The sequence below is a fragment of the Carettochelys insculpta genome, chromosome 14 (assembly GCF_033958435.1).
Source record: "Carettochelys insculpta isolate YL-2023 chromosome 14, ASM3395843v1, whole genome shotgun sequence".
Classification (NCBI taxonomy): Eukaryota; Metazoa; Chordata; order Testudines; family Carettochelyidae; genus Carettochelys; species Carettochelys insculpta.
The window spans coordinates 1,729,386-1,755,158 of NC_134150.1; the positions used below are offsets into that span (position 1 = coordinate 1,729,386).

Below are 25,773 nucleotides of genomic sequence, written 5' to 3' on the forward strand. Positions count from 1 at the left end.
CATGCAGAGGGCCAGGAATGGGGCCTGTCCAGCACCAGGGAAGAGAAACTGACCAGGGTCTGCAGGGACACAGGACAGGGTGCAAATACCAGGACCCAAGCTGCAGAGCAGAGGGGAGATTGCAGGGTGGCAAGCAGCGCACAGGCACAACACAGAGCGGGGAAGGTGCGCGAGAGAAGGGGACCCCCAAACCCACAGCCCCAGGCAGGGCCTCACTCACCATCCACCACCTCTGGACATCCAGCGGGAGGTCCATGTTCTCCTTGGTCCACACAGGGGAAATGCTGCCATCATAGTGGCTGTTGAACCACGCCGAGGCCCCCGCCTCCTCTGAGCACCTGCGGCAGCCGCAGCCCTCCCTAAGGAGCCCGCCCTTGCGGAGGCGCTGCGATCTGGCGTAGCCAGGCACCAGCTTCACCCGGTGGATGCCGCCCGGGCCACCGGGGTCCAGGTAGGCCAGGCTGGGGTGCGAGTAGGTGAAGAGCAGCGACATGACGAACACCAGCAGGAAGGCGGTGGAGAGGAACCAGAACCGCAGGGAGAACTTCATGGTGGAGGGGGGCGGGGAAAGGACCCCTGGCCGGGGCCGTGGCAGGGGTCACCGTGGCTGCTGAGCGCCCCGCTGGCCCGGCCCGACAGTCTGCTGCTTGCCCTCTCCGCAGCGGCGGTGGCAGAAGGGCATAGGGTGCGCTGGGGGGTGGGGGGGCAACACGCTGTAGGTTGGCCTGGCAACGCTTCCCGCTCAGCCACCGCAGGTGCAGCTCCCCAGATGCCGCGGAGCCCAGCCGGGCCCCGGAGGCTCCGTTAAGGACCCAGGTGGGGAGAGGGAGCTCCGCTGGGCATCCGGCTGCCAGTCCCTGTGGCTCTGCGCAGCATCCCCACGCACCGGATTAACAAGCAACGGGGGCCCGGGTCTCTCATGGGCAAATGGCTCTCGCTGCCCCAAGCGGGCTCGCGGGGATTGCCGCTGGCCGGAGGGGTCAAGGGAGCCAGTCTTGGCGTGCGAAGCCCCCAGGGGCCAGCCCCTCGGCGGTCGGTCAGCCGCTGCACAACGCTGTCCTGGGGGGAGAAGCCAAGCCCTTCTCAGGGGAACTCAGAGCCACGTCCCCGCCCAGCGTCGCCTGCACCTGGCTGGCTGCTGCTTTCCATCAGCCTCTCCTGGCAGCTGAGGGGGCCTCCCGGCTCCGGTTGCCTCGGAGACAGCTGAGTGCCGGAGGAGCTCCACGTCTGCCCCCGCTCAGCCCTTCTCCATGCTCCCAGGAACCCCCAGCTGGTGGCGAGCTGCAGCCTCCCCCGCACTCCCTGGGAGCCGGCCTTCCCCGCTGCGTAGGCCTTGCGATAATCCACCGGCAGCTGTCTCCTGCCGCTCAGCCGGAGCGGCTTCGGCCGTGACAATGCCAGGAACTGCAGTGGGGCAGGAGGAGGGGAGAAAAGAGAAATTAAAAGAGAAAAATCACTTAACAGCAAATAAAAAACCAGCTCATCTGCTAAGCTGCGCTGGCCCAGCCAATGCCGTCACTTGCCTACACTCAGCCGGGGGCACCCGGAGCCCAGCGGCTCTCGGGGGGCCGGCGAAGCCAAGAAGCGGCACAGAGATCGGTCAGGGAGAAAGTCCTGCAACATCCCCGCTCTGCCCTCGGCCCTGAACAGAAGTTGCAGTGTACGCAGGACGCTCGGCCGGCTCCAGGGCGGGGGGGTGCTTTGCTCTTTGCGTGGCTCAGCTTGGCACCAGCCACACGCGCGGTGAGTTTGGAAGTCCCCATATGAGTCCAACAGGGAAATCCCCCTCTGCCTCCGCGCCCATCCCAAGGACATTGCATGTTTAGAGGCCCAGGGCTTTCCCTGCCGGAGCTGTGCAAGCCAGGACTGAGCTATGGGGGCAGCTCAGCCGTGATGCAGAAGGGGATGCTGGGAGGCCAGGAGGGCGGCCTCTTGCCGGCTAACACACCCATCTCCTGCGTGCAGGGAGGTGCTGGAGGATTAGCCTGCACACCCTCTCCCACGCCTGGCACAGCCCCACGGGACGAGCCACCAGCCTGCACCTGAACGGCTATAATGCTGCTTCCCCGGCTAGCGTGTGACCTCTTCTCCAGGCTCAGCGGAGTCACGACAGATAGAACTGCACAGGCCCATCTGTCAGGGTGGAGGGGGCAGCCCCAGAAGCCTGTGGGTGGGTTACACTAAGACCACCACCTTTGCAGGACCTGGGGTGCCTCCCTCCCCTCCACGCCTTTGCAAGGAGACAATGTAAATGCAGACAGAGCACAGGGGTGGGGGGTGTCATTGGAAAAGGGAGAGAGAACCTCTTATGGCCACTCTGCAAATCCCTGGCCCGCCCACTGGACACAGATGCGGTCGCCTCATCTCCAAGGAGAGATCTTGGCACTGGGAAAGGTTCAGAAAAGGGCAACCAAAATGACAAGGGGTTTGGAACGGGGCCAGATGAGGAGAGATGACAAAGACTGGGAGTCTTCAGCCCAGAAAAGAGGAGACCGAGGGGGGATGCGATAAAGGTCTATAAAACCATGATGGGTGGGGAGAAAACGAGCAAGGAGAAGTTAGTTACTTGTTCCCTTAACACAAGAACTAGGGGTCACCCAACGAAATGAGCAGGCAACAGGTTTAAAATTAACAGTAGGATGTTCTTCATCCAGCACACGGTCAACCTGTGGAACTCCCTGCCACAGGATGTTGTGACGACCAAGACTTCAACAGGGTTCAGAAAAGAGCTCGATATGTTCATGGGGTTTAGTCCATCATTGGCTGTTGGCCAGGATGGGTGGGAGTGGTGTCCCTAGCCACTGTCAGAGGCTGGGAATGGATGACAGGAGGTGGATCACTCAATGGCTTCCTGTTCTGGTCACTTCCTCTGGAGCACCTGCCATTGGCCAGTGTTGGAAGAGAAGACCCTGGGCTAGATGGACCTTTGGTCTGACCCAGTGTGGCTGTTATGTTCTTACGTACCCAACGCCTCTCCCTGGAGGCTGCTCTTCAGCTTGGCGTGGCAACGCCCAAAGGACCAGACTCGCTCGGAAGCAGGGCCTGACCCGCAGAGCTCGTGGGACTCCAGCCACGCCCGCACAGCCTGCAAGATGTGACCTGCATTTCAGGTGGCCTATCTGTACCCATTCCAAGGCCTATCCTTTCCTCTGCCTCCGCCCCACGTCTCCCTCCTAGGGGAATGGCTCAAGCCAGGCTCAGATCAGAAGATGCTCTTCTTAGGAGCCTTTCGGGCGCTCTTACACCAGCTCCTGCAGAGGGCCTCTCCTCCTCTGCCGGCGGCAACATTTTACCGAGACCAAAGCATTCGGGTAACTGAAGCACTGGGGCTTAATACGACGTATACGGTCGCACCTCAAGCAGGTGGTCACAGATGGTCTGATGGTGCCGGGTGGCCTTCAACTCCATCAGTTTATAAAATTAACACCCACCCACCACCTCCCCAGTTTTGGTTTCCTGGCAAATTCTGAACCCTTCCTTCTCAAAAGGCTCTCGGGACTGGTCTCCGCTAGGCTTTGCAGGAGTAACTGCCCATGGGGGGACTGGAACCTCTGCAGCTTGAGCTGAAGGCCGTCTGGCTCTCAGTCTAGGCTGCTGAGGACACACTCCCTGTGCAGGGGTCTAGGTACCACTGCACGGGACAGAGAGTCACACCTAGGTGTGTGGGTTACAGAGGCGCATCAGACTTGATCGAGCCAATGCCTTCCCATTGCTAGGGGAGACAAGCCAAACTGGTCCCTTTCACCGCCAAGCGGCTTTCACCTGAGCGGTTCCGCACAGGCGAGAGCACAACTGGCGTTCCCCGGGCTAGGGTCTCGGAAGGTGTTAGATCTAACACGGTTGTAAAGGCCACGCAGAGCTGAGATGCCCTCTGCTCCACGGGGGCGGGGGTGGGACTCCAGCCACAGCAGCGAAAGGGCGACGCAGCTTTTCCCAGCTGGTGGATCGGTCACCGCAAGCGGCTTCTGCACAACGCTCCCGCCACGCGCAATTCACCAGATCTCCAAGCAGAAGCTGGTACGAACAGACCTGCCGCCGGGGTTAGCGGGAAGGCGCCGGAATAAGATGGGGTTTGTTAGGGAGGGCTCTGAAGCCCTGTCATTGCCAGGCGGACACTCCTGCAACCAAGCGTGCGATATCCCTCCCCTGCTGCAGCCTCTCACGGGAAAGCAGGCGCCTGCTCTTAAGGTGCGACCGAGTAAGTCTCATTTACAGACTAAGCTCTGCAGTGCAGAGACTGTCCTGACGGTGCAGCCCCTAGCGTAACAGAGGCCCTCCGCCTCGGCTCACGGCCTCGGGGCACTGACCCACAGGAGAGTCAGCCGGGGGCCCCACACAAGTGGGGAGCAAACAGAAAAAGAAAACCGTAAAAACCTTCACTGGTGTGGCCCGCAACTGAAACGCAGAAAACGAAACAACTCCCCTTATTCCTGTCCCATATCAGCCCCGCAGCCTAGGGGGGTGGGCTAGTAGATTTTGTGGGCTCCCCTAGGCTCTGGGGGGGGCAAAAAAAGAGGGGTTCTGTGTGTGGGAGGGGGCTGCCAGGAAGGAGGCTGGGGTACCCAGGCAAGAAAGGGGCGCAGGAGCAGGCCAGGAAACGTGAAGCCTGGGAGGGAGGGGGTTCAGGAGATGTCCTGCCATCTCACTCCCCGAGCAGCTCACCCCGCCCTGGCCTGGATTCAGTGGGAACTCCTCTGTCCCTCAGTGGGCCGTATGGGGGCACAGAGCCATACCTCAGCTGGGGGGGTTCCACGTCCCTGGCATATAGGAATGAGAGCAGACTCGGTCGTGCTGGTGAGGGGGTGTCAGTACGTGTGGAAGAAAGAGTCACAGGTAGTAAAAATCTGACATGAATCAACCATGCCACAGAATCTCTCTGGACAGAAATTCCACGCTGGACTCACGCGAACGTAGCTGCGGGGATCCACTACCCACCTGAGCGGGAGGCGGCGGCGGCGACGACCGGGAAACGCTCCAAGAGATCAGAGTCCATAAAAGTCAAAAACTCCCTAGTCTTGGCATGAAGGAGGGGGCCGTGTGGCCTGTCGCCTCAGGACGGGAGGCGCAAAGGAAGCTGCTGGACACCATTAACGACTGCCCGGCAGAGCAGCTGGCCCTGCCGCTCAAGAGTGGTGAGGCAGGTCTTGATCGAGTCTGACAGGGAGCGCAAGCTGCGGTCCGACCGCTGGATGCCTCAGCAACAGCGACCCCACTATAATTAAACAGAACAGCTTTGTGGAGGGGGGAAATACCGCAGAGGCTCCCCAGCGGAGAGCCGAACAGCGGCAGAGGACGCGCGCAAACACGAGCAAGCGAGTTAAATGGAAAGTCCGGGGACCCGTCACAAGGAGGGAATACCTGCAAGCGGTGGGGAAATTTTAAAGATACCAGAACAGAGGCTCAAATTAAAGTGGGTGAGTCGAAAAGACCAATCAGAGGGCCAAAAGAAGCAGTGGTGGGCAGAAGGCATCCTTTCCAAAGGGGAAGTCAAATCCGGCGCAGGAAACAGAAAGGCACCGAAACTGGGGCTAGGGAAGTGTAAAGATAACACTAGACAGGCTTAAAAACTACAAAGGCAGCCAAGCAGGAAGAAAAAGCACCTCAGAAGCAGGAAGCCTAACCCGTGACAGCCAGCCAGTTCCGAAGCAGTGATGCATTAGCCTCATTATTCTGAAAACGTTTTTTGTTCAAGCCAGCTAGCCGCACTCAACTGGCCAAGTAATAGCCACACGTGGCTCGCGTGTTGGACACCACAGTCCTAAACCCTCCGTGGGGCCCCTGGACAGCCGAGCTCCTAAAGGAGCAGGCCAGGACGATAAGGCTGCTGAGGAAAAGCTAACGAATTCTTCGCATGTCTGTGCTGCAGAGGCTGCGAGGGCCAGTCCCCACCCTGAGCTGCGCTTTTTAGGTGACATACCTGAGAAATTTCCCCCGACTGTGGTGGTTTGGGAACAAACTGATCAGTTCAACAGAAACGAGGGTAATTAAAGCATCCCCCATGCGCCTCGTTCCAATGGTTAACTGCCTTCGCTGTTAAAAACACACCTCATTTCCAGAGGGGATATGTCACCCGACAGCGTCCAGCCTTTGGATCACATCAGACCGAAGATCCCAGTATCCAGGGCTCGCTCCCCACATAGGTACTTGCAGATGATAATCAAGTCAGCCCTTAACCATCCCTTTGTTATGCTAAACAGACTCCAGGAAGTTACTGTATCCCGTAAGGCAAGTGTTCTAACCCTTTTATTGTTCTCCTAGCTCTTCTCAGACCCCCTCCAACTTCTGAACACCCCTCCGGAGCTGCGCACAGCCGAACGGGAGGAGGGATTCCGGCAGGGATTGCACCAGTGCCAAATACCAAGGTAAAATAATGTCTGTCCTTTCCCTGGGGATTCCCCACTTTATACGTGCCAGGATGGCATCAGCCCCTGGGGCCACATGGTCTCACTAGGAGCTCACATGCAGCTGATTAGCTCTCAAATCTTTTCCACTGCTTCCCAGGACAGACGCATGAGTGTGACCCAGTCTTTGTTCCTCCACAGCTGCATTTCTATTTAGCCGGGTCCCCACACAGAGTGTTCGCCTCCACCCAGTTTACTGAGAGATCCGGATCACTTATCTAATTTGGGTTATCTGCAAACTTCCTCACTGTGGATTTATGTTTTCCTCCACTGCATTAACAACAACATTAACTAGCCTGCTGCAGACACAGGCACTCGATGATTCCCCTGTCACAGTTATGTTTTGAGACATCTTAGCTAGCCAGTTTTTAACCGATGCAACGTGTCCTGTGTTGATTTTCTATCCTGCTGGTGGGTTATTTTACACAAGCTTATCATGCAGTACCAAGTCCAACACCTTACAGAAGTCGCAGTGCAGCGTGTTAACACAACAACCGTTATCAGCCAAAACCGTCATCTCGCAAAAACAGACGTCGACTTACTTGGATGAGCTCCACTTGAATGAAGCCTGGCTGATCTGCACAGGCAGCATTACCCTCCGTGAGTTCTTCATCAAAGCAAGTCCCATCTCAGCTGCTCCTCTGCCTGGCTTGGAATTAACGTCTGTTTTCTCTCATTCCTAACACCTGATCTATAATTCATCGCTACCCATTTCCCCGGCTGCCATTTGGGTAGATATATTTCCCACTTTCCCTCTAGACCAAGCTGGCTTGTTAAGCCAGCACAGCCACCTCCCTGGTCTGTGGCTACTGGGGCACTGTGTGTGTTCTCAGACCATTCCCAAAGGCCCTTCACGCACTCCTGATTAAACGCTCCCTGCCTGTTAATTTCTCAGCCATTAAGACACAGGCGCCCTTGCTGACAGTCTGGGAAATCACCAGGGTGCATAATAGAAAGGAAGGATGCAGCTACGAGCCAGCCGTGCGGCCCCGTCGAACAGCACCAGAGGGTTTGCCAGGCTGGCCTTGGAAACCTCACAGCGCTGAAGGCTACACACAGAGCAGCCATCGCTCGCGTCGGTCCTTCAGCTGGACCCAGTTTCTCATCGGCCACGCTGTGCAGTCGCCAAGTCTGGCCAATCCCTAGCTGGAACACCCCAGCATGGGGAGGGAGTGAGGATGACAGGGAGCCCGGGACCTAGCCCAGCTGAGCACCTTCACTACAGCCCCATCAGCCGGGTGGGGGGACCACAGGCAGACACTGCCCCCCTCGGTAGCACCCCCAAGCCCTCCGTCATCACCGCGCAACAGCTCCCCCCCGGCGTGGCACAGGGAGAGGAAACACGAAGGCCGGCTACCGATGCGGCAGGTCTGACCGGGAGGCAGACAAGCTGCGTGTGAACCCGGCAGAGGACCACCCGTCCCACGGCCGGTCAGCCGCAGCGCTGGGCAGCGGTCGTGCGGCACACAGCGGGATCCAGCCTTCAGCCCGCAACGTGCCCCGAGAGCCAGCACCGGTCTCGGGGCGGAAACCCCAGCTCACGCTGGAGCAGCCAAACCGCCGAGTGGCCGGCAGGGAACCTGCACCCGGGCACAGCACGTGGGAGCTGAAACCAGAAGGAATCCAAGCGGGAAGCCAATCCAGACCGAATCGCTCACCTCCCCGGGCGTCCCCCCAGCCGACCTGCCCCGCACTCCTCAGGGCCTGGTGCCAGCCCCGAACCCTTCTGCCGCCTGCGATGGGAACAGCGCGTCAGCGCTGGCTGCCACCTGTCCGCACTGCTCTCTGCAGGCAGAGTGCCGATCTCCACCCCACGCCACCCCCCGCCCCACTGCACGGGCCACGCCACCCCTGGGCCGCAGCAGCGAGCCAGGGAGCCGACCGGGCACCGAGTCATTTCAGAGGCAGACGCTCCCCCGTCAGTGCTGTCAGCAGGCACGGCCCTGCGTGGCCGGCCCCAGGAGCAGGGGAAGAGACACCGCTTGGCTAGGGAACAGCGTCTGCCAGGGCCTGCCCCTCGCCGCAGCCGCTCTCCGGCCTGGCACGGTCCCACTGGCAGAGCTCGTCACTCCCCACATGGCCACCGAGTAAGTGACGGTGCGTGCAGGAGGCAGCCCTCCCCGCCCCTCCGAGGGCAGGGCCCTTCCTCTCCCTCCCCAGGCCGCACATCACTATCCGGCCAGCTGACACAGGGGCTGGAATAGCAGCTGGGGACTCCCCAGAGCCCTGGCAAGAGCACCCTCTGCTCGCCTGCCTGCCCAGAGCTGGCACAGCCCGGCCCTGCCCTGCTGAGCAGGCCTGGAGCCGCACAAAGCCTCGGGAGAGGGGAGCTTGACGTCCTCCAGAGGGGACATGGCCTGCGTCGGCCCCTCAGACACGGCCACTCTTCCCGGGGCGCCCTGGCAAGTCCCCCCTAGGCTCCCCCTCCCTGCGAACAAGCCCAGAGGAGCCCAGGGCTGGCCCTGCCGCATGGGCGGTGCTGCGTTCGGAGGTGAGCGGCTCCCCTCACCTTGTTCGCAGGAGCCTGACGGAAGGTTTCGTCCATAGCGCTGTGGCCTAGCCAAGCGGCCCCCACGCTGGGGGCTGACTGCACGCAGGCAAGGGGAGCCCAGGACCCTTCCTCACCCCTTCAAGGGAGGCCGGGCCGCACGCCAGCCGAGTTACGTGCAAATACCCGAGCCAAGCTCCTCAGCCAGCCACCTGTAATTCTTCCCCAACACTATAACAACGCTCCCTCTCCCAGCCGTGGGCACGTCTGGAGGACCCACATTCTCGGCATCTCACAGGCCATCCCTCTAGCGCAGGGGGTGCGCCAAGTGGGGGCCAGGGAGTGAAATTTCCTAAGGGGGACACAGCACAATCGGCTGCCGGGTCTCAGGCTCGCCCATCTCCGTAGAACTGTTGAACTCTGTCACTGTTCTCATGCAGGTGGAGTCAGGTTTACAGACGGAGTCGCAAAGCTTTCACACTCCGCCGACCTGCTTCCTCACAGGCGCTGCAAGTTTGTTGGTTTTTCACACGAACATAACTGAAATGTGGATCGCATTGGGTCGGGGGGGCGGCGCTGCTGAAAGCGGGAGCCCAACATAAGAAGTTTGCTCCCCGGGGCTCTAGCAGATGGGCTCGTGGGAACGTGCTTGGACTCGACCGCCCAGGGTGAGCATGCGAGGGGAACGGGCGGCGCCCCAGACCGAGATGGCACAGCACTCCAAGAGGGACTGCAAGGAGACCAAAGCAGGGCGATGCTGCTCCGGTTCAGATTTAATAAATAAATAAAAGCACCAAAGAAAGCTCCAGATCACGAGAAACCCTGGAAGGAGACAGCTTGAGGAGCAGCTCCCTTCCCACCCCCATTGGGGCAGTGGGGGAAGGCAACACAAACAGCCCGGGAGCAGGCGCCTTTAACAGGGACCTGACCATGCTAAAAGTCCGACCCTGGAAGCCCAGCCCTGGGAGCACTTCCAGCTCCTTCCAAACAGGCGGAATCGCGTTGCCGGCCCACTGCCTCTGCAATGCCTTCCAGAACCCCAGCCGGGGATCAGTCTGCTGGGAGCTCAGCCCCTCCTCCCCTATCCGGCCATCTGCCTTGCAAGAGTCAAGGCGGCAGAGAGCTGCTCTCACTGCGGCGCCGTGGCAGACGGCTGGCAATAACCTGGGCCATGCTGATAGCGTCTGGACTTTCCACGCTGGGAGAGCAACATGCACAGCCTGTGCTGTTCAGCTCAGAGGCCTGGGTGCGGGCCAGGACACTGGACAGAGCCTCATGTCTCTGATCTTCCGAAACGTACACAAGAGACGAGGCCATTTCCCCAGCAGTCACAGCGGGGCCCTGCCCGTCTCACGTCACAATGCTCCAGTGCGGGCGCTCTACAGCGGAGGCGGCTGCATTTCCCTTCTGGGCAAGGCCCTGCTCTGTCTCTGGGGTCCAGAAAGTGCGCTGGAGCTAGGATTTCTCAGCCAGGCTTACTACACACAGGGATTAGGAACCAGTGATTCCTCCCACTTCATCTCCCCACTGCTCCAGCACTGGGCATTTCCTGGAGACCAGTGGAGCGAAGGTTCTACGGCCCCATCACTCCTTGGGTGTACCCTTTGCGTCTGTGGGGGTGAGGGACAGAAATGCTGCTCCCACCCCCCCGCCCAGCCCCTCTGTTGTTGAACTACCAGTCTTGCACCAAAGCCCTGACCCGGCTGAGCTCAGCAGAGTCCTGTGCAAAGCGGCCTCCTGGCTGTGGCCAAGTAGCCACCCCTCAGAAAGGTGGGGCGTCCTCGTTTCCCAGAGTCCACGCAGCTCTGGGGTGGGACGTCAGTGCCCTGGTTTCCTTCCCCCCCGCTCACAGCCTGGGAGACACCAAGCACCCCAGAGGCATGAGACCAGGGAAAGGGGCCCATGGCAGCCGACTCACCATCTGCGCTCACCTCAGCTCCGTGACAGCCCTGGGGTGGCCACAGTCCCAGAGAACCTGCCCAGAGGGGCACAGATCGCAGACTTCCTCCCGAAGCAGGGACCCAGCCTGTCCAAATTAGATTCCTTGCACATTCTTCAGCTGCACCGCAAGAGATCAAACCAAGGCCATATCCTGTTATCCATAATCCCCTGCGCTGGCCCCCAGCTCGAACGATCTCCTCCGCTCCTGGCACCAAGGCTTATGCTAATACCTCCGACCTGATCGGCTTTATTTCGACAGAAATCTGCCTCCCTCGCTCCGCCCCGGCCAGCCCGGGCATCCCTGGAATATGCTCATGCTGCTCTAATCGGCGTTTACTTTAATCACGTGAAAAATGGTTCAGGGCTACAAGAGAAGCCACACGGATGGCCAGGAGGGTTCAGCTGTGTCTCCATGCTCCGAAACGCTCCCCCAGCCTCCCCGACAGAGCCCAGGGCCCCGGCCCCAGGCTGGACTGAGCCAGGGCTTCCCATCACATCAGTCACCTGGCGGCCAACTGCAGCTTCAGCCCCCCTGCCGGCTCTCACCTCCCCTACTGTCCTCCACTGGTTGAAAGAGGAGAGGCGACAGCCCCCAGCTCCCTGCCCCAGCACAAGCAGAGGCAACCAACACCCCCAAAGAGAAGCCAGAGGTCGCTGCCAGGCGTCAAGCGATGTCTTGGTCCAGCATCTTAGGAATGAGCCACAACGCTCCCAAGAAATCAGGACAAAGTTCCCTCAGTACCAAAACAAAGAGATTCAACCTTTCCCCTGAATTCAGACCACACCTACCAGCCACCCACCCCAGTCGAGAAAGCAAAGCCACTGAAGGAAAATTCTGCAGAAGAAAAACGTGATCCTCGAGGAAAGTTAATTTCATGCAAATTCTTTGCTTTTTACCCGGGCAACCGCCCAGGGGACAACTGCCTGTATAACCTGAAGCGTCCCGGCAGTGGGTCTCGAACTTCACTGCATTGTAACCCCCTTCTGACAGCAAAAGTCACTGCACAACCGCCAGCAGGAAGAACCAAAACCTGAGCTTGCCGGAGCCCACCCGCCCCAGGCCAGCAGCCTGTAACTGAGCCCCACTACTTCTGGCTGAATCTCTTCGGCTTTTAGGGGAGAGGGAGATAAGGAAGCTCAGGCCGCTGCGTGTGTAACTTCAACCTTGGCAAAGCTTCAGCATGCTCAGACCTGCAAGGCTCTCGCTGGGCCTTTCAAGATAAGCCGGCCTCATCGTGTGAGGACAGAGAGCAATGAAGGTCCTGCCCTGGCTTATTAATCAACATTCTCAAGTATTTCTCAGATCAAGGGACGGTCTTTAAGCCAGGGGGACATTTGTTACCTTAGCACCCACCATTTCCAGCGGTTTAGCGATATGTTCGGCTCCAAGCAGAATTACAACTTTCTTCGCAGCGTCTGGACCAAACCCCGTTCCAAAGTGTTCCAAGAATGCAGGTGGGGATGGGCTAGCAAAGCCCAGGAGACCTTAAGCTTTGGACTCTTCCTCCAGCCGCTGCCTTGGTGGCGGACACAAACTCATAACCAATAGTTAAGAGGCTTTAGTTGAAGCAGAACGTTCACCCACGCCAGCGGTACAGCCTTCACCTCAAGTTCTGCACTGCTTTTAATGACCGAGGATCCTCCACACACGAGACACCAATGGGAGCCCCGGACTCTCTGTATCCACCCCTACTCTCAATCAGATTACGCCCTGGCACAAAGGGATACAAACTGGCCTGCGCGGAAGACTTGCCCCAAGGCTCCTGTACATGCTTCAGCCATTCACCTCCCTATGCAACAGCAAACACAGTACCCAGCTAAGAAAACAAGACCAGCCGCGCAGTCAGGCCAAAGGTCAATCCAGCCTAATACCGTCTTTTCTGACAGTGGCCAATGCCGGCTCTCCCAGCGGAATGAACAGACCAAGGAAACATCAGGTGATCCATCCCCTGTCACCCATCCCAGCCTCTGACAGAGACGGGGACACCCTCCTGTGCACCCCAGCTAATGGGTCCATTGATGGGCCTCTTCATGAGTGTATCTAGCTCTTTTTGGAAGGCTGTTAAGTCTTGGCCTTCACCGTATCCTCTGGCCAGGAGTTCCACAGGTTGACTGTGTGTTGTGAAGGACCCGATCCATTCAGTACAGTCCGTATGCAGCATTTTCACTGAACCAGAGTGGGTCGCTGGCCAAGGGTCATTCAATATCCCCATAGCCTTTTAGCCTTGCGCTCCCTAGATGGCCGCCAATGGCTGGATCAGACAGAGGGGAAACAGGCTTGCTCTCCCCTCTAGTAGCTCAACGGCCTCCTTGACAGAGCGTTTTAAAAAAAGAGAAGACCACCACCGCACGCCTGCGATGTGCATCCTTTGTAAGAGGAGCAGGATCACTTACCTGACCCTTCCACCCTTGACTGGCCCATGCCCCAGACTGACTGCAAAGGGCTCCCCCAAATCCAGGATCTACCCCAGTCCTCAGAGCCTGCCCCACAGGTGACCCATACAATCAAAAGCAGATTTCAAGTCCAGGAGGGCTGTGTCACCTTCATGCCCTGTGGGCAACCAATATTTATGGATCAACGCGAGAGCACGGAACGACTGCCTGCTGTCGAGCGGCCACCCCTAAAGCCGTCACGTTGCTTGGCAAATGGTTTCCACTCTCAGCCCAGTGCCCTGATGTCCCAGAAGGGGACTTGAAATAGATTTAAAATACTTCTTCTCTCATCCAATTAGCCTTCTAATTACCCTGGGAATGTCTATCATCGGCTTCACAGAGGGACAATGCCAGCAGAGCAGACTGCACAGGGAATCCCTGGGTTATTTATAACAAATAATTTTGCTAGAAATAGCAGCCCATCAATCAACATCCTGCACATGGAAATGTGCAGTTACTTCAGAAGTGGCTGATGGGAGAAGCTCATCGACACAGAGCTGGAAGGCATCCTGAAGAACTTGGGGGAAAAAACCAAGACCACCTCCCCCTCGCCTCCACACCCTTCCCTCTACCAACATTTAGAGATAAGAGTTTCAATATTTACACGGCTCTCACCCTTGCCTCCAAGGCCCAAAATATTAAAAAGAATTTTCTCAGTGGCAGCAAGTTTAAATCCCTTCCAAAGTGCCCTTGGATGGCCAACATCCTTCCTATTTAAACTATTGCTTTATTGTTCCTTGTAAAAATAACCAATTTCCTCTCTCTCTCACAGACACAGCAAGAATCTGAAGCTGTTTCTTCTAAACAACGCAACATAAATCACGCCAGGTTAATTTTCTCTCATGTAGGATACATGTCTTTTCTTTGTAGCCATAGCGGACCTCTTCTAAGCAAACATGCATCAGTAAATGTTAGATGGATTTGTAATGCAGCCATAAGTTCATAGCATCCTAGGGCTGGAAGAGACCTCAGCAGGTCATCGAGTCCAGCCCCCTGTAGTCTGTTCTTCACAAGTAACAGGACAGCAGAAGCTGTTAAATGTGCACCTAATTCAAGAATGGAGCATACTTCACTCCTGCGTCCTACGCAGAAAGGGGCAACTGAGCCTGCGGTTGCCCCGAAGGAGCTAGGGCTCGGCTCAGCAACCAAACCAGCAAGAGGAGCCGTTTTCTCCAATACGGTTAAAAAAACAAAACAAAACAACCCACCAATAAATTCAAGAGCTGCAATGCACATTAACACACGACGATCCTCGATGAATAACGTCAAACCGTGCTTTGTGCAACCCCTATTTTAAAACCAGGGTGCACTCAATGGCTTGTGATACGCTACGTGCTCACTGCAGGGTGTTCACAAGCTTTTTACATAGTCTACTTCCTCACGCTTCACGTGCGTGTTTGTACCGCCGTCCTTCCGACTTTCACTCCTGAACCTTCTCCTGCTTTGGAGGATGCTGGGGGGAGGTAAGTAACGTTCCCAGATCACATCACCTTTGCTGTTTAGAGACGAGTTATTTGTTTTGTTTTTGCACTTTGCAATTGTAGCGTCAAGGGCCACAAAGAAGTCCTTAAAGAGCTACCCCTTGCAGACCCCTGAGCTGGGCTTTACTAGCCAGTTTAAAAACCACAGAGCAATTAGACCAGCTACAAAAAATCAGACCAGCAATAAAAGCTACTACACGGCTCCCAGTACTTGAGAAAAATACAAAATGGCCCTGAGCTGCATTTCATCCTTGGCCATCCAACACCATCAACCAAAAGTTATTGAGGGTTCCTGAAAACTTGCAACCCAAACCATTTACTACCTCCCGTCCTGTGCAGACCAGGAAAGGCCTTCGCTTCCCCCAGCCAGCGGAAAGATCAAACCCTTTACTACCTCCCGTCCTGCGCAGACCAGGAAAGGCCTTCTCTTCACCCAGCCAGCGGAAAGATCAAACCCTTTACTACCTCCCGTCCTGCGCAGACCAGGGAAGGCCTTCTCTTCCTCCAGCCAGCGGAAAGATCAAACCCTTTACTACCTCCCGTCCTGCGCAGACCAGGGAAGGCCTTCACTTCCCCCAGCCAGCGGAAAGATCAAACCCTTTACTACCTCCCGTCCTGCGCAGACCAGGGAAGGCCTTCTCTTCCCCCAGCCAGCGGAAACATCAAACCCTTTACTACCTCCCGTCCTGCGCAGACCAGGGAAGGCCTTCACTTCCCCCAGCCAGCGGAAAGATCAAACCCTTTACTACCTCCCGTCCTGCGCAGACCAGGGAAGGCCTTCTCTTCCCCCAGCCAGCGGAAAGATCAAACCCTTTACTACCTCCCGTCCTGCGCAGACCAGGGAAGGCCTTCTCTTCCCCCAGCCAGCGCAAAGATCAAACCCTTTACTACCTCCCGTCCTGCGCAGACCAGGGAAGGCCTTCTCTTCCCCCAGCCAGCGGAAAGATCAAAACTCAACGGGGTATGAAGAAATTCTTGACGTTTCCGAGGAGACCATTCACTAATGGACTGTTTCCCCTAAGTGAGTTCAGCTCCGCCTAGATGAGGGATTTGTTATAAAAAAAAGAGAACCCAGGGAAGGACAAGAGACACTCGGGCCTATTATAACAGCTCTGTCTGGAACAATAAAACTAAGGACCTGGCAACAGGAGTTATTCATTGTTAAATTTACACTTAACAACATTAGCTTAATGAGAAACAAAAGATTAAAACATGGGACGGGTCTACTCTGCTTAACACAGACTCAAATCCTGGGAGATAAAAAGTTTCTTTCTTGGCTAGCCAAGTTCCTGGAGGAAAATTAAATCACCTTGGGATCCAAATGCTAAGATTTGCTTTTGAGCCCAGCAATAAATATCCCAGGAGACCATCTTGAGAAGACGACTTCCCACAGCCTTGATGAGACCATCTGGTCAATCCACCTCAGGGCTCTACTGAGAGGCGGTCTTGGCAAAGAGCTCCATGAGTTGTACCATTCTTTTTTCTGGCTTTTTTTTCCCCCCACCGCCAGGATTATAATAATTAACCCTGTAATTAACTTGGGGGTCTGGGCCATTTGACTTCATTTGTGCAACAGACGTAGAGGCCAATATCTAACCTGTTCTTGTGATGAGCAGGAATTCTGTCCAACTGAATGGTTTTAGACCATTTCCCCTTCATCCTTTTCTATTGAGTCATCTGTGTGTAGAAACAGTTCTCACGTTCCAGATTTTCGTAACAGTCCTTCAGTTCCACCCCTACTCTCCTGAAGTCCTGTATGAGAATGGGTCTCTACCTTCTGAATTTGATTTCCAAGCAAAGAATACAACACTCTTTCTAAGGCTACGTCTACGCTACAACGTAGGGGTGGAGGGTCTTCACTCCAGGCCAGGGTGGATCTTCCGGAGGTCAATTTAGTGCATCTGGTAGGTGCACACCTAATCGAACTCACAGGGCACCTTGCAAAGCGTAAGGGTAGTCGATGGGAGCGTTTCCTCTCATCAACCTCCTATAATTGAGATGGCACAGAAGCGCGAATGAAGACATGTTGACTCCAGCCACAGAATTAAGGTAGCTGAAATTGCACATCTGAATTTAACCTTCCCTGTTAGTGTAGACCTGGCCTAGGACTGACTTCCCTGCTTCTGTAAGCACAGTCACACTGCCTCAATGAGAGACAGTGCGGGTATAAATACAGGGCGAACCTCTCCTGTCCCACGTCTGTAGGTGGATGCACACTTATCGAGTGCGGACAAGTTTCTGTGGTCCCATAAATTTTGTTTCCAGTTGCTATTTAGCCGCAATTTACCCCCAAATACCTTCTCAGAGCCCAGTAAGCCGTGCTCATGCTGCTCGGCAATATTGACCTCACAGGGTCCAGCAAAATCTCTTGTCCAGCACTGGTCAGATCCCGAGGGTGCTGCACTGGAAACCAGTGTAACCAGTAGCAGCGTAGCCACAGCAGCCCAGGTAGCAGCACTGTTGGCACGGCTTTGGGTTGCTCATGCTTGAGAGACACCAGCCAACCCAAGCGGGGTACGAACCTCTCTTCGGTTTGGTCTCGACCTGGCTGGAAACAGACTCTTGCTGCTTTATCCAGCTCAGTCCACCCCCATCCTCCTTTCTAGACTTGCCACTCAGGAGGCAGCAGAAGAGGACGCTGCAGCATGTCTGGGCTGGCTCCCAGCCCGTCCCCACTGCCCTGATCTGAAGGGGACCTGGGTTTTTACATTAGAAGAGACACGTACTGAATCCCAGCCCCTCACAGCCGCTCCTGGGCCACACCCCTCCTCTACTTGAAGGTACCTGTGTCACAGTCATTGGGAAGGGGGCTCTGCTGAAGTACAACAGGGGAACCAGGAAGGCGGACCCCGGTGTTTTCCCCAGCATCCTGGCCAGCTCTGAATGCAGGCTGCAAAAGAGACTACACCCAACCAACCCATAATGCTGGAGCGTGTCCTGAAAGGCCACGCAGGGGGATTGGGCCCTCCAGGGAGTGAGTACCACAGAGGTTTAGTTGGGCCCCGACCAGCCATTTCCCTGGCAAGCTCCAATAACCTCGCGCTTCACGTGACCAGGCCCACATCAAGGGTGGGATCTTGAGTTGGAGCAGAGAGCTTACTTCAGCTCCGCATTGGGCACTGGGGCGCAGCTGCTGGCAGGGGCTCTTCCAGTCCTGGTGCACACAATGCAACGTGCGAACCTGTGTCCTGAAGATGGAAAAGCCCTGAGAATGACTGAAGCCTCAAAAAACAACGGACGCAAGGAGCTCAATGCATCTGGCAAAGTTAAGGGATCGGAGTCTGCCAGCACCGCCTGGAGACAGACATTTACCACTGAGCTCCTCGGGCTAGCAGAGATCTGACCCCGTCCCGTGGCTGGGAGCTGCACATAGATAAGCCCAGAATGGCAAAAATTTGAACCACGAGCGTAACTGACCTCTGGCACAGCCTACCCAGCACGGTGGTGCGCCCGCCAGCACTGGGTCTCTGTCTGAAAGGCCTCGTCCAGGAATTATCTGGGGGTAGGGCTCTGGCCTGCGGGGTACAGACGGTCCGAGTAGGTCAACAGGGTCCCTCACGGCCTTTCTACACACCTGCAGAGAGGGTTCCCCACAGCTAGCTCAGTCTGCAAGCGCCAGCGGAAGGAGCTGGCTGCCGAGCGCTCTCCTGTGCCCCCCGTCACACCCACACAGGCGGGGATTCTCTGCATGCTGACAATACAAGTGCAGCAGGATCCTCCTGCCAGGGCCTGCAGCAGCTAGTGCCAGAGGAGGCGAGGCAGCTGAACCTCCATGGGCTTAGATGCAGTTGGGATGGGACCCAGGCGATCCTCCTGCCTGCCGTCACCAGCTCTCGGCACGTGGCCAGGCCCTTCCTTTGCGAGGGGAAGCAATGCCTGGTTGAGCTCAGAGAATTCCCACGGGGTAGAGACGGAACGCCGCAGCCGCCAGATATCTGGGCCTGGCCTAGGTACTACCCTAGCTCTCTGCTCTCCACTGGAGGACAGCAGCCCGAGGGCCGGGCAGGGATGCAAGCCGGGGAGGGGGACAGAACATGCACACTCACACACCCCAGACATGTCTGGGTTCTTCCACGCCATGCTCGACCCAAAAGAAATTCCTCTACAGACCAAGCACAAGACAGCCACCCGGCTCTGCTGCCAATCACCGGTCGCCTCAAGGGAGACAGTTTCCCTGCCTGGCATATGGAGATAAAAATGCTTCCACCCCCACCCCCCAGCATTATGGGACTTGCTGGTTACCGTCCAAAGGAGTACTGAGCCTGGGGCTCCAACTAGCCCTGTCTCCTCCATGCCTTGGACGCTACCCCGCTGGTCCTGGGCTGACCGTGCATCTGAGGAGCGCTGCCCGAGACAGGCCTGCCCCCAACAGCCAGGTACCGCTGCGGTGAGACCGCTCGAGCCACGCAGCGCTGCCACAGGGAGTGTCGCGTGGTCCTCGCCTTTTGCCCCGTCACCTCCTCCCAGGAGTCATCACTGGAGGGCCCCACGAGAGAACCCTGCTTCCGCACTGGGCACGCCTCTGGCACGGGAAGTTACGCAAAGGCACCGCATGGCTAACGGCCTCCCGCGATGGAGAGGCCGCCAGCCTGCCCCCAGAGGAAATTAGCGCCCCCCGCCCCCGCGGGTGGAGGAGAAAGCAGCTGCGCTCTGCAGACACCAGCAATATGTTTTCCAGCCTGTGGGAGGCTGCGGGGTGGGGGGGCGAGGGGGGGAAGTGGCTTCTCCTCGTGTCCCCCCCACCCCCTCCCCCAGTGTAACTCAAACATTCCCAATGCTATTTGTACAGACCTTGCACCTCACAGCAGGGCAGAAGGGTGAATAATTAACCTGGCAAAACCTTGGCTGCTCCCGATCACCTGAGCACATGCTGGACAGCAACAGCTAGAGCGGTCTGGTCCGTTACAAGCTGCTATCCCCGCCCAGAGACGAGCAAACCTTCACAAAGGACACGCTGCTTCGAAAAGCATCAGAGGCTTCGTCTGTGTCCGCAAAAGCAACGAGAAGTCCTGTGGCACCTTAGAAACACGTTAGTCTATCAGGTGCCACAGGACTTCCTGTTGCTTTTGCAGCCTTGAAAGTTCAGATCCCTCCTTCGGGCTGCAGGTCCGTGACCGGGCACCAACAGATCCATCAACCGTCACCCCCACAAGCGCTTTTTCCACCCTCAGCTCTCTGACGCAGGGCCTGGGTTTGGGCAGCTTCTGCCCCACACCCCCCGTACACCTAGAAAAACGGGGCAACTGCCGGGCGCACAGATCACCGACTGCCCCCCAACCCACGCGCACAGTTCCCAGCCCGGCCATTGGGAAGCAATCAGAGGCGCAAGAGTGTCCGGTTTCTCCCAGCAGACTTACCCACGTCACCTTCCGCAGCGCTGGTGAGACTGCAGCACGAGGGTACCAGAGGCAAGCCCGATCCTCTAACCTGCCCTTGCTCAATGGAAGGGCAGAGTAGGAAGTGAGGATGGGGAATAACTGAGCTCCTGAGAGCTAGGAGCCTCCCAGCCCTGCTGGTCTCCGGCAGCCAGCTGTGATCAGGACTCCAGGGTAGGACTCTGTTCACCAAAAAGCTACGCACGTCAGCTAGCCCTAGTCTGATGGAAACCGGAGAGATGCTTAAAGCTCTCACGGGCTCCTTCAATATTCAAGTGCACGGATACCAGAGACTCCACAATAAGCCAATTTCTACCCTTGGAAAAATTCTGAGAAGCTGCTGGCACCTGGAATAAGCCAGCTTAGGTCGGCGACGGGTAAAGCAATGAGGTGGTGGCTCCAGGTCTGAATTCTTCTATGGGTCGGCAATGCCAAAAAGACTGCTCCAAAGTTCTTGGTACCTTACAGTCCCCCGCTACTATTCTGAAGAGATTCTACCTCACCACCCTCAGGGCAAGGCCTCCCTAGGACCCCAGGCGGCGCCCCACGCGACCCATGCCCAATTTGAGACTCTTGTCCTCTTCCACGGGCACTGCGGAACGAACACACACTTTTAAAGACAATTTTGTGCCCCTGGGTTCAGCTGGAGTAAACTGGCACGAGACCACCTGCTTCAACTGCATTGCTCCAGTAGCCACCAGCTGAGACTCTGGGATGGAGCAAGTCCATTGTCAGGGTAACAGGGAGGAGCCACTTCCCTTATTCAATGTTTTGCTTCACTGGGTTTAAATAATTAGGACAGTCTGGTAGAAACCAGCACCAAACACTATCTCAGCAACCTCTTCCAGGCTGGAAATTACATCAGCTACAGGACAGAGACTAAGCTGCTCTTCAGAAACAGCGTGACTGGAAAGACAAAGACATTGTGGAATTAACTCACCATTTCACCCCTGGACTCCCCATGGACAAAGGCAGACTAGGTAAGCTGTGTGACTGCAGTCAAAAAAAAATAAAGTTGTGACAGGTTGACTCCCCAGTGGGCCAAGAAGAGATCTGATCTGCCTTTAACCACACACGATTACACCACAGAAACCGAGAAGATGGCGGTGGTCATATCTTCTACTGCACTGTCTGCAGTGTGCGAAAGAGAAGTTTCTTAATGATGCAGAAGTCGGTTCAATCAAAGGTATTACTTCACCCTCCCTGTCGCTTTCGCATCCTTTGATTTGATTATTGATTTGAATCCAACCCCCAACTGGCTGTGGCTGGTGAAACGATGCCCCACGAGCAGCGGGGAGAGGCTGCAGTGGGAAGAAAACAGAGATGAGGTATTACCTAGCCCCTACAGAAAGCTGCATGCATCACAGAAAGCGTCGCTGGGAGACAAAATAGGTCCACTCCTGGGTAGAGAATTTTAAAGGTCAGACAGTGATGCTGCAAGGAAAAACAGAAACAGCCGGTGAAACTCACTGTTTCTAGCAAGTAAACAGGCTGTACCGAGAACACGGCACCGGGAGCAAAAGCACTGAAACATAAGCCTGAGAACGTCAGTAAGGCTGTGTATGTAAAGGTACCCGTGGGCTGAAGTGCTGTGCTGGATCGGGGCCATGATGACTGGGGCAGGGGGTAGAAGAGGCATGTTGGGGAATTAAAAAAAGGCAGAAAACAGAAAAAGACCCATAAAAGCGAGGTGGCCTCCGCTAAGCTGCGCAGCCCAACGCTCTTCTCCCACTGCCTCTCGGGACGCCACTTACACCCAGGCTGGGACTGAATCTCCTTTCTGTGTTGTGAACCGGTTCAAGAGTTTGCAAGTGAAGCCAATGAGGAATTCTGCCCACGTGTGCCCCGTGTGAACACCAACCAACCCGGCGGTTATGATGCAGCTTCTGGGATAAGTTGCCAAGGGAGGTGGTAGCCTCTCCATCACCGGAGATGTTTAAGAGCAGGTTGGATAAATATCTAACACGGATGATATAGATCAGGGTGAGCAAAGTGGGGGGCTGGCCCCCTGGGGGTGGGGCTTGACAGTTCAAAAGAAGGTCACAAAATGATTGGCTGCTGGGTGTCAGGATCACCCGTCTCCTTGAAAACGTTCAAATACGTTACTGCTTTTACGTATTTGTATTCCCGCTCATATACCCTGATTAAGCAGGTCTATACATTCCACAGACTTCTTGTCTTACGTGTGCCAAAGGGGGGTTTTCATGGGAGCCTAACTGAAATTTCCATCCATTGGGGTTACATTAGACAGGTTGGGAGCGGGGGTGGGGGGGTTTGCTCGCCCGACACAGATGATGCTTGGTCCTGCCACGAGGGCAGAGGACTGGACTTGACGAGCTCTCGGGGTCCCTTCCAGTGCCGGTGTTCTAGGATTCCCTTCTATATGGGCTTTGGACTCAAGGTGCGTTTAAGAGCTGTGGAGCAGGGTGCTGTGAGATGGAAAAGTCAGAGGTACACATTCGCTTGACTTTAAAATAGCCTTGTCCTAATTCCCAGTTCCCGAAGAGCTGACCCAAGAAGGCCACGTTAAAGGTATGCTGGAAATGCAGACTGCTCCAATGCAGGCAGCCAGGCCCTTGGGAGGAGGCAGATGCCTTTTACAGAACGAACGGTAAAACGGAAGGTAGTTTGTACAAGTCACATGGCCCAGCCTCGCCGCGCGCCTTGCTGTCCCCCTCTAGCGGCAATCCTTGTAAGGAGGCTGAGGAACCCGCCACCACTTACTGTAATTCTCAGCCTGGGGTGGGATCCACAGAGTGCGCCCCAGAGGTCTGCGACAGACGGATTGAAAACTGAAAGAACCGTCCCTACAATCGCTCTCCAAAGGGGTCTGCACCTCCGGCGAAGTTTCCAAAGCGTCGCAAATTGCAAAAGGCTCAAGGAGGAGCCCCTGGGCCGAGCCAACCGGCCGAGTCCTTCAGTCCAGTCGGGCGGTGCTTTCTGACCTGGGAGTCCCAGTTCCACTCTTCGCTGACAGGCCAGCTCTCCGAAAGGCAGCTCCCACGCCAAATGCAATCGAAACACGCCCCCCCCCCCCCCCCCCGCACGTTTCCCTGCGGAAATCTCACGTCTGAGCAGGCTGCAGGCAGATGCACGTGGGAAGGGCAGGGGTTGCCGAGCAGCCTGTGTTCTGACCAATGGCAGCAGACAGTAGCCAGGACTTAAATTCTGGTGCGACTGCGCAGGGTTAGCAAAAAGGTGCCAAACTGATGGCGCTGGCGACTGGAACCCCGCCCTGCAGAGTCCGAGCCCCTTCTACGCAGCTCTCCCGGGGGGGCCCTTGGGAGAACAGCCAGACGCTCTGTGTGGTGTAGGGCCCATTCAAGGGGGTCTGGGGGAGGAGACGATACGAGGGGGCAGCTCCTGATTGTGGAGGAAAACCATCATCCAGACACAGCAGGGCCAAAAGCCACCATGGGGCTCCAGGCAAGGGGGTGAGGAGGAGGGGACCAGCCTGCACCCCAGAAGGGGCAGGGCCTAGGGCAATCCACCCTCAGTGCCACTCAGACCCTGGTGCTGGCCTCCCTCCTCACAGCCGCGCTCAGGACCCTTTGAAGCTCTGGGCCCCAGGTCAACCACCCCCTTTGCACGCCCATCGGCAGGCCTGTCTAGACAAGAGGGAGGTTCCTACTTCTCCCAACAGGTGCCCCAGAGTAAGGCTCCTCCTTCCATGGCCCTCTCCTCGGGGGGCCTGGGAGCCTGCCCCAAGGCAGAGAGATTCGCAACAGCAGCCCTGGCAAGATCAATATGTCTACTGAGCTGCAGCCCCATCTCCCACTAGGGCACCCATCCCTTCTGGTACGTTTTTCTGGTGCCTGAAGACCCAGCCCCGGCTGCAAATTGTGGCATGCGTGAAGGAGGGGACCCACATTACAAGTTGGCGCTGGGCCTGAAAAATAATCATGCTTGGGCACTGGCCAAACCATCCCACTCGTCCGTTTTTGCTGTGCAGTGCGCCTTTGCAGTGCGGGGTTTTTCCAGGCTTACGGAGTCTGTCCAAGATAAGAAGGTTGTGTAACGCCGGTAGGGCTGTGGGAAGCTCTGCCTCTCGCACGCGCACACGCGGCTCCAAAGCAGACTGCCGCGCTAATTAAGTTTCGTATGAGATTACAAGAGCTGCTGCTTGCTCACTGCCTCCACGGTGCACTCCAAGAGCGTCGGAAGGCTTTGCTGCCGATTTTCAAAGCACGTCTCCGCTGCTATTTATTACTTATAGGCGGCAGACGGTACCGAGCACTCTGTAAGAGGAGCACCAGGCTCTCGGTAGCGCTCAGGGAGAGGACATGACAATATTTCAAATGCCAGAGAAGGCAGATTGCACCCCATCCAACTTCCAGCTGGAACACTCCACCCGGGAGCTTAGCAAGGGGCTGGAATATTCCCGCACACCGAAGGCAGGCGGGGGGCCCATGTGCAAAGGGCTACTTTAGTGCTACGAAGACCCATGGCGGCCTCCGTCCGACAGCACCATGAACCACTCAGGAGGACCTGAATGCACAACCCAAATTAAAAACCCACAGTAAGAGAAGCAAGGAGGTGCCACTGCAGCTCAACAACCAGGTGGTAGAAGCGGTGAGAGAGGAAAAACAAAAAAAATAAGAAAGGTATTGCTTAAAAAGTGGATGTTAAACCCCAGCGAGAAAACCAGGAAGGAGCATAAACTCTGTCAAATGAAATGTCAAAACCAGAACAAGGGAAGCCAAAAAGGAGTTTGCAGAGCAGTGAGCCTAAAGCTCAGGAAGTAACAGCAAAATGTTTTCAAATGCACCAGATGCAAGAGCAGGCTCTTTGCAAAGGCCAGAGCCTCTCCCCGACCCTGGCTGCTTTGCACGAGGAGCGCACGATGGGCAGAGCAGGTTAACGCCAACCCTCCACTCGCAACCGCACACATGACAATGCCGTATTACCCACTCTCCCCGGGCAGGTACTCAAGCAGCTCCACCAGTCCCAGTACCCACCCCTGGGCCCTTTGCTCTCTATTAGCCTATCGCAGGGCGACTCAGCCCAAAGCGGACACTGGCTGCTCCTCACCGGAAGCCTGGACAGCAGGAGTGCATGAACTGGTCCCTCGACCAGGCTGTGGGCGTCAGCCCCAGAGATGTGGGCAACAGCTTATGCAAAGCAGTCGAGAATTCGACGGTGACTGCAGACAACACCCTTTGCTCATTGGGCAGGCTCTGTCCCCAGGAGACCTGCCGGCGGCGGCAATCCACCCTTCGGAAACAGGCCCACATGGACCCCCAGCCTGGCTCGGCGTGAACAAAACTTCCCCCTGCACCTTTCCCTCCCCAGCTGGCCCCCACGGGACAGACTGAGCAGGGGGGCAGCGCTCCCTGTCCGCTGAGCGCTGGGGCAGCCGCCCAGGAGAGATTTGGGTGCAGCTTATTAGCAGAGCGCCTGCAGCTGGCAGCCTATGTGTCTATGGCAGTGCACATCCGCACAGGCCTCATGCACCTACCAAAATTTATTCCGCACATTGACGGGACGAGTTAAAGTGAACACGGGAGGGTGGGGGTGCTTAGATCGCCCCACACAGATCATAGGTCGAGCCACCGTCCTGCCCACAGGAGCTGGGCCCTGACAGGCAGGCACACCTCAGGCCCCGGGCAAACCACCAGCTGATAGCGCTCAGGGAGCGCCCCGTGCTGCACCCC

General features: G+C 56.7%; 1 protein-coding gene across 5 annotated transcripts in view; it reads right to left on the minus strand.

Moving 5' to 3' along the window:
* Nucleotides 1-25,773, minus strand: part of ST3GAL2 (ST3 beta-galactoside alpha-2,3-sialyltransferase 2) — a 77,620-nt gene that overhangs the window by 26,655 nt on the left and 25,192 nt on the right. For 4 of the 5 annotated variants that reach the window (XM_075009188.1, XM_075009187.1, XM_075009186.1 and 1 more), the window contains one exon: nucleotides 221-1,404. In XM_075009188.1, the coding sequence (XP_074865289.1) occupies nucleotides 221-550 (330 nt within the window). In that variant the 5' untranslated portion in view covers nucleotides 551-1,404. Of the gene's footprint in view, nucleotides 1-220; nucleotides 1,405-4,935; nucleotides 5,564-25,773 lie in introns of those variants that run through there. The other variant, XM_075009184.1, reaches the window with a different exon arrangement.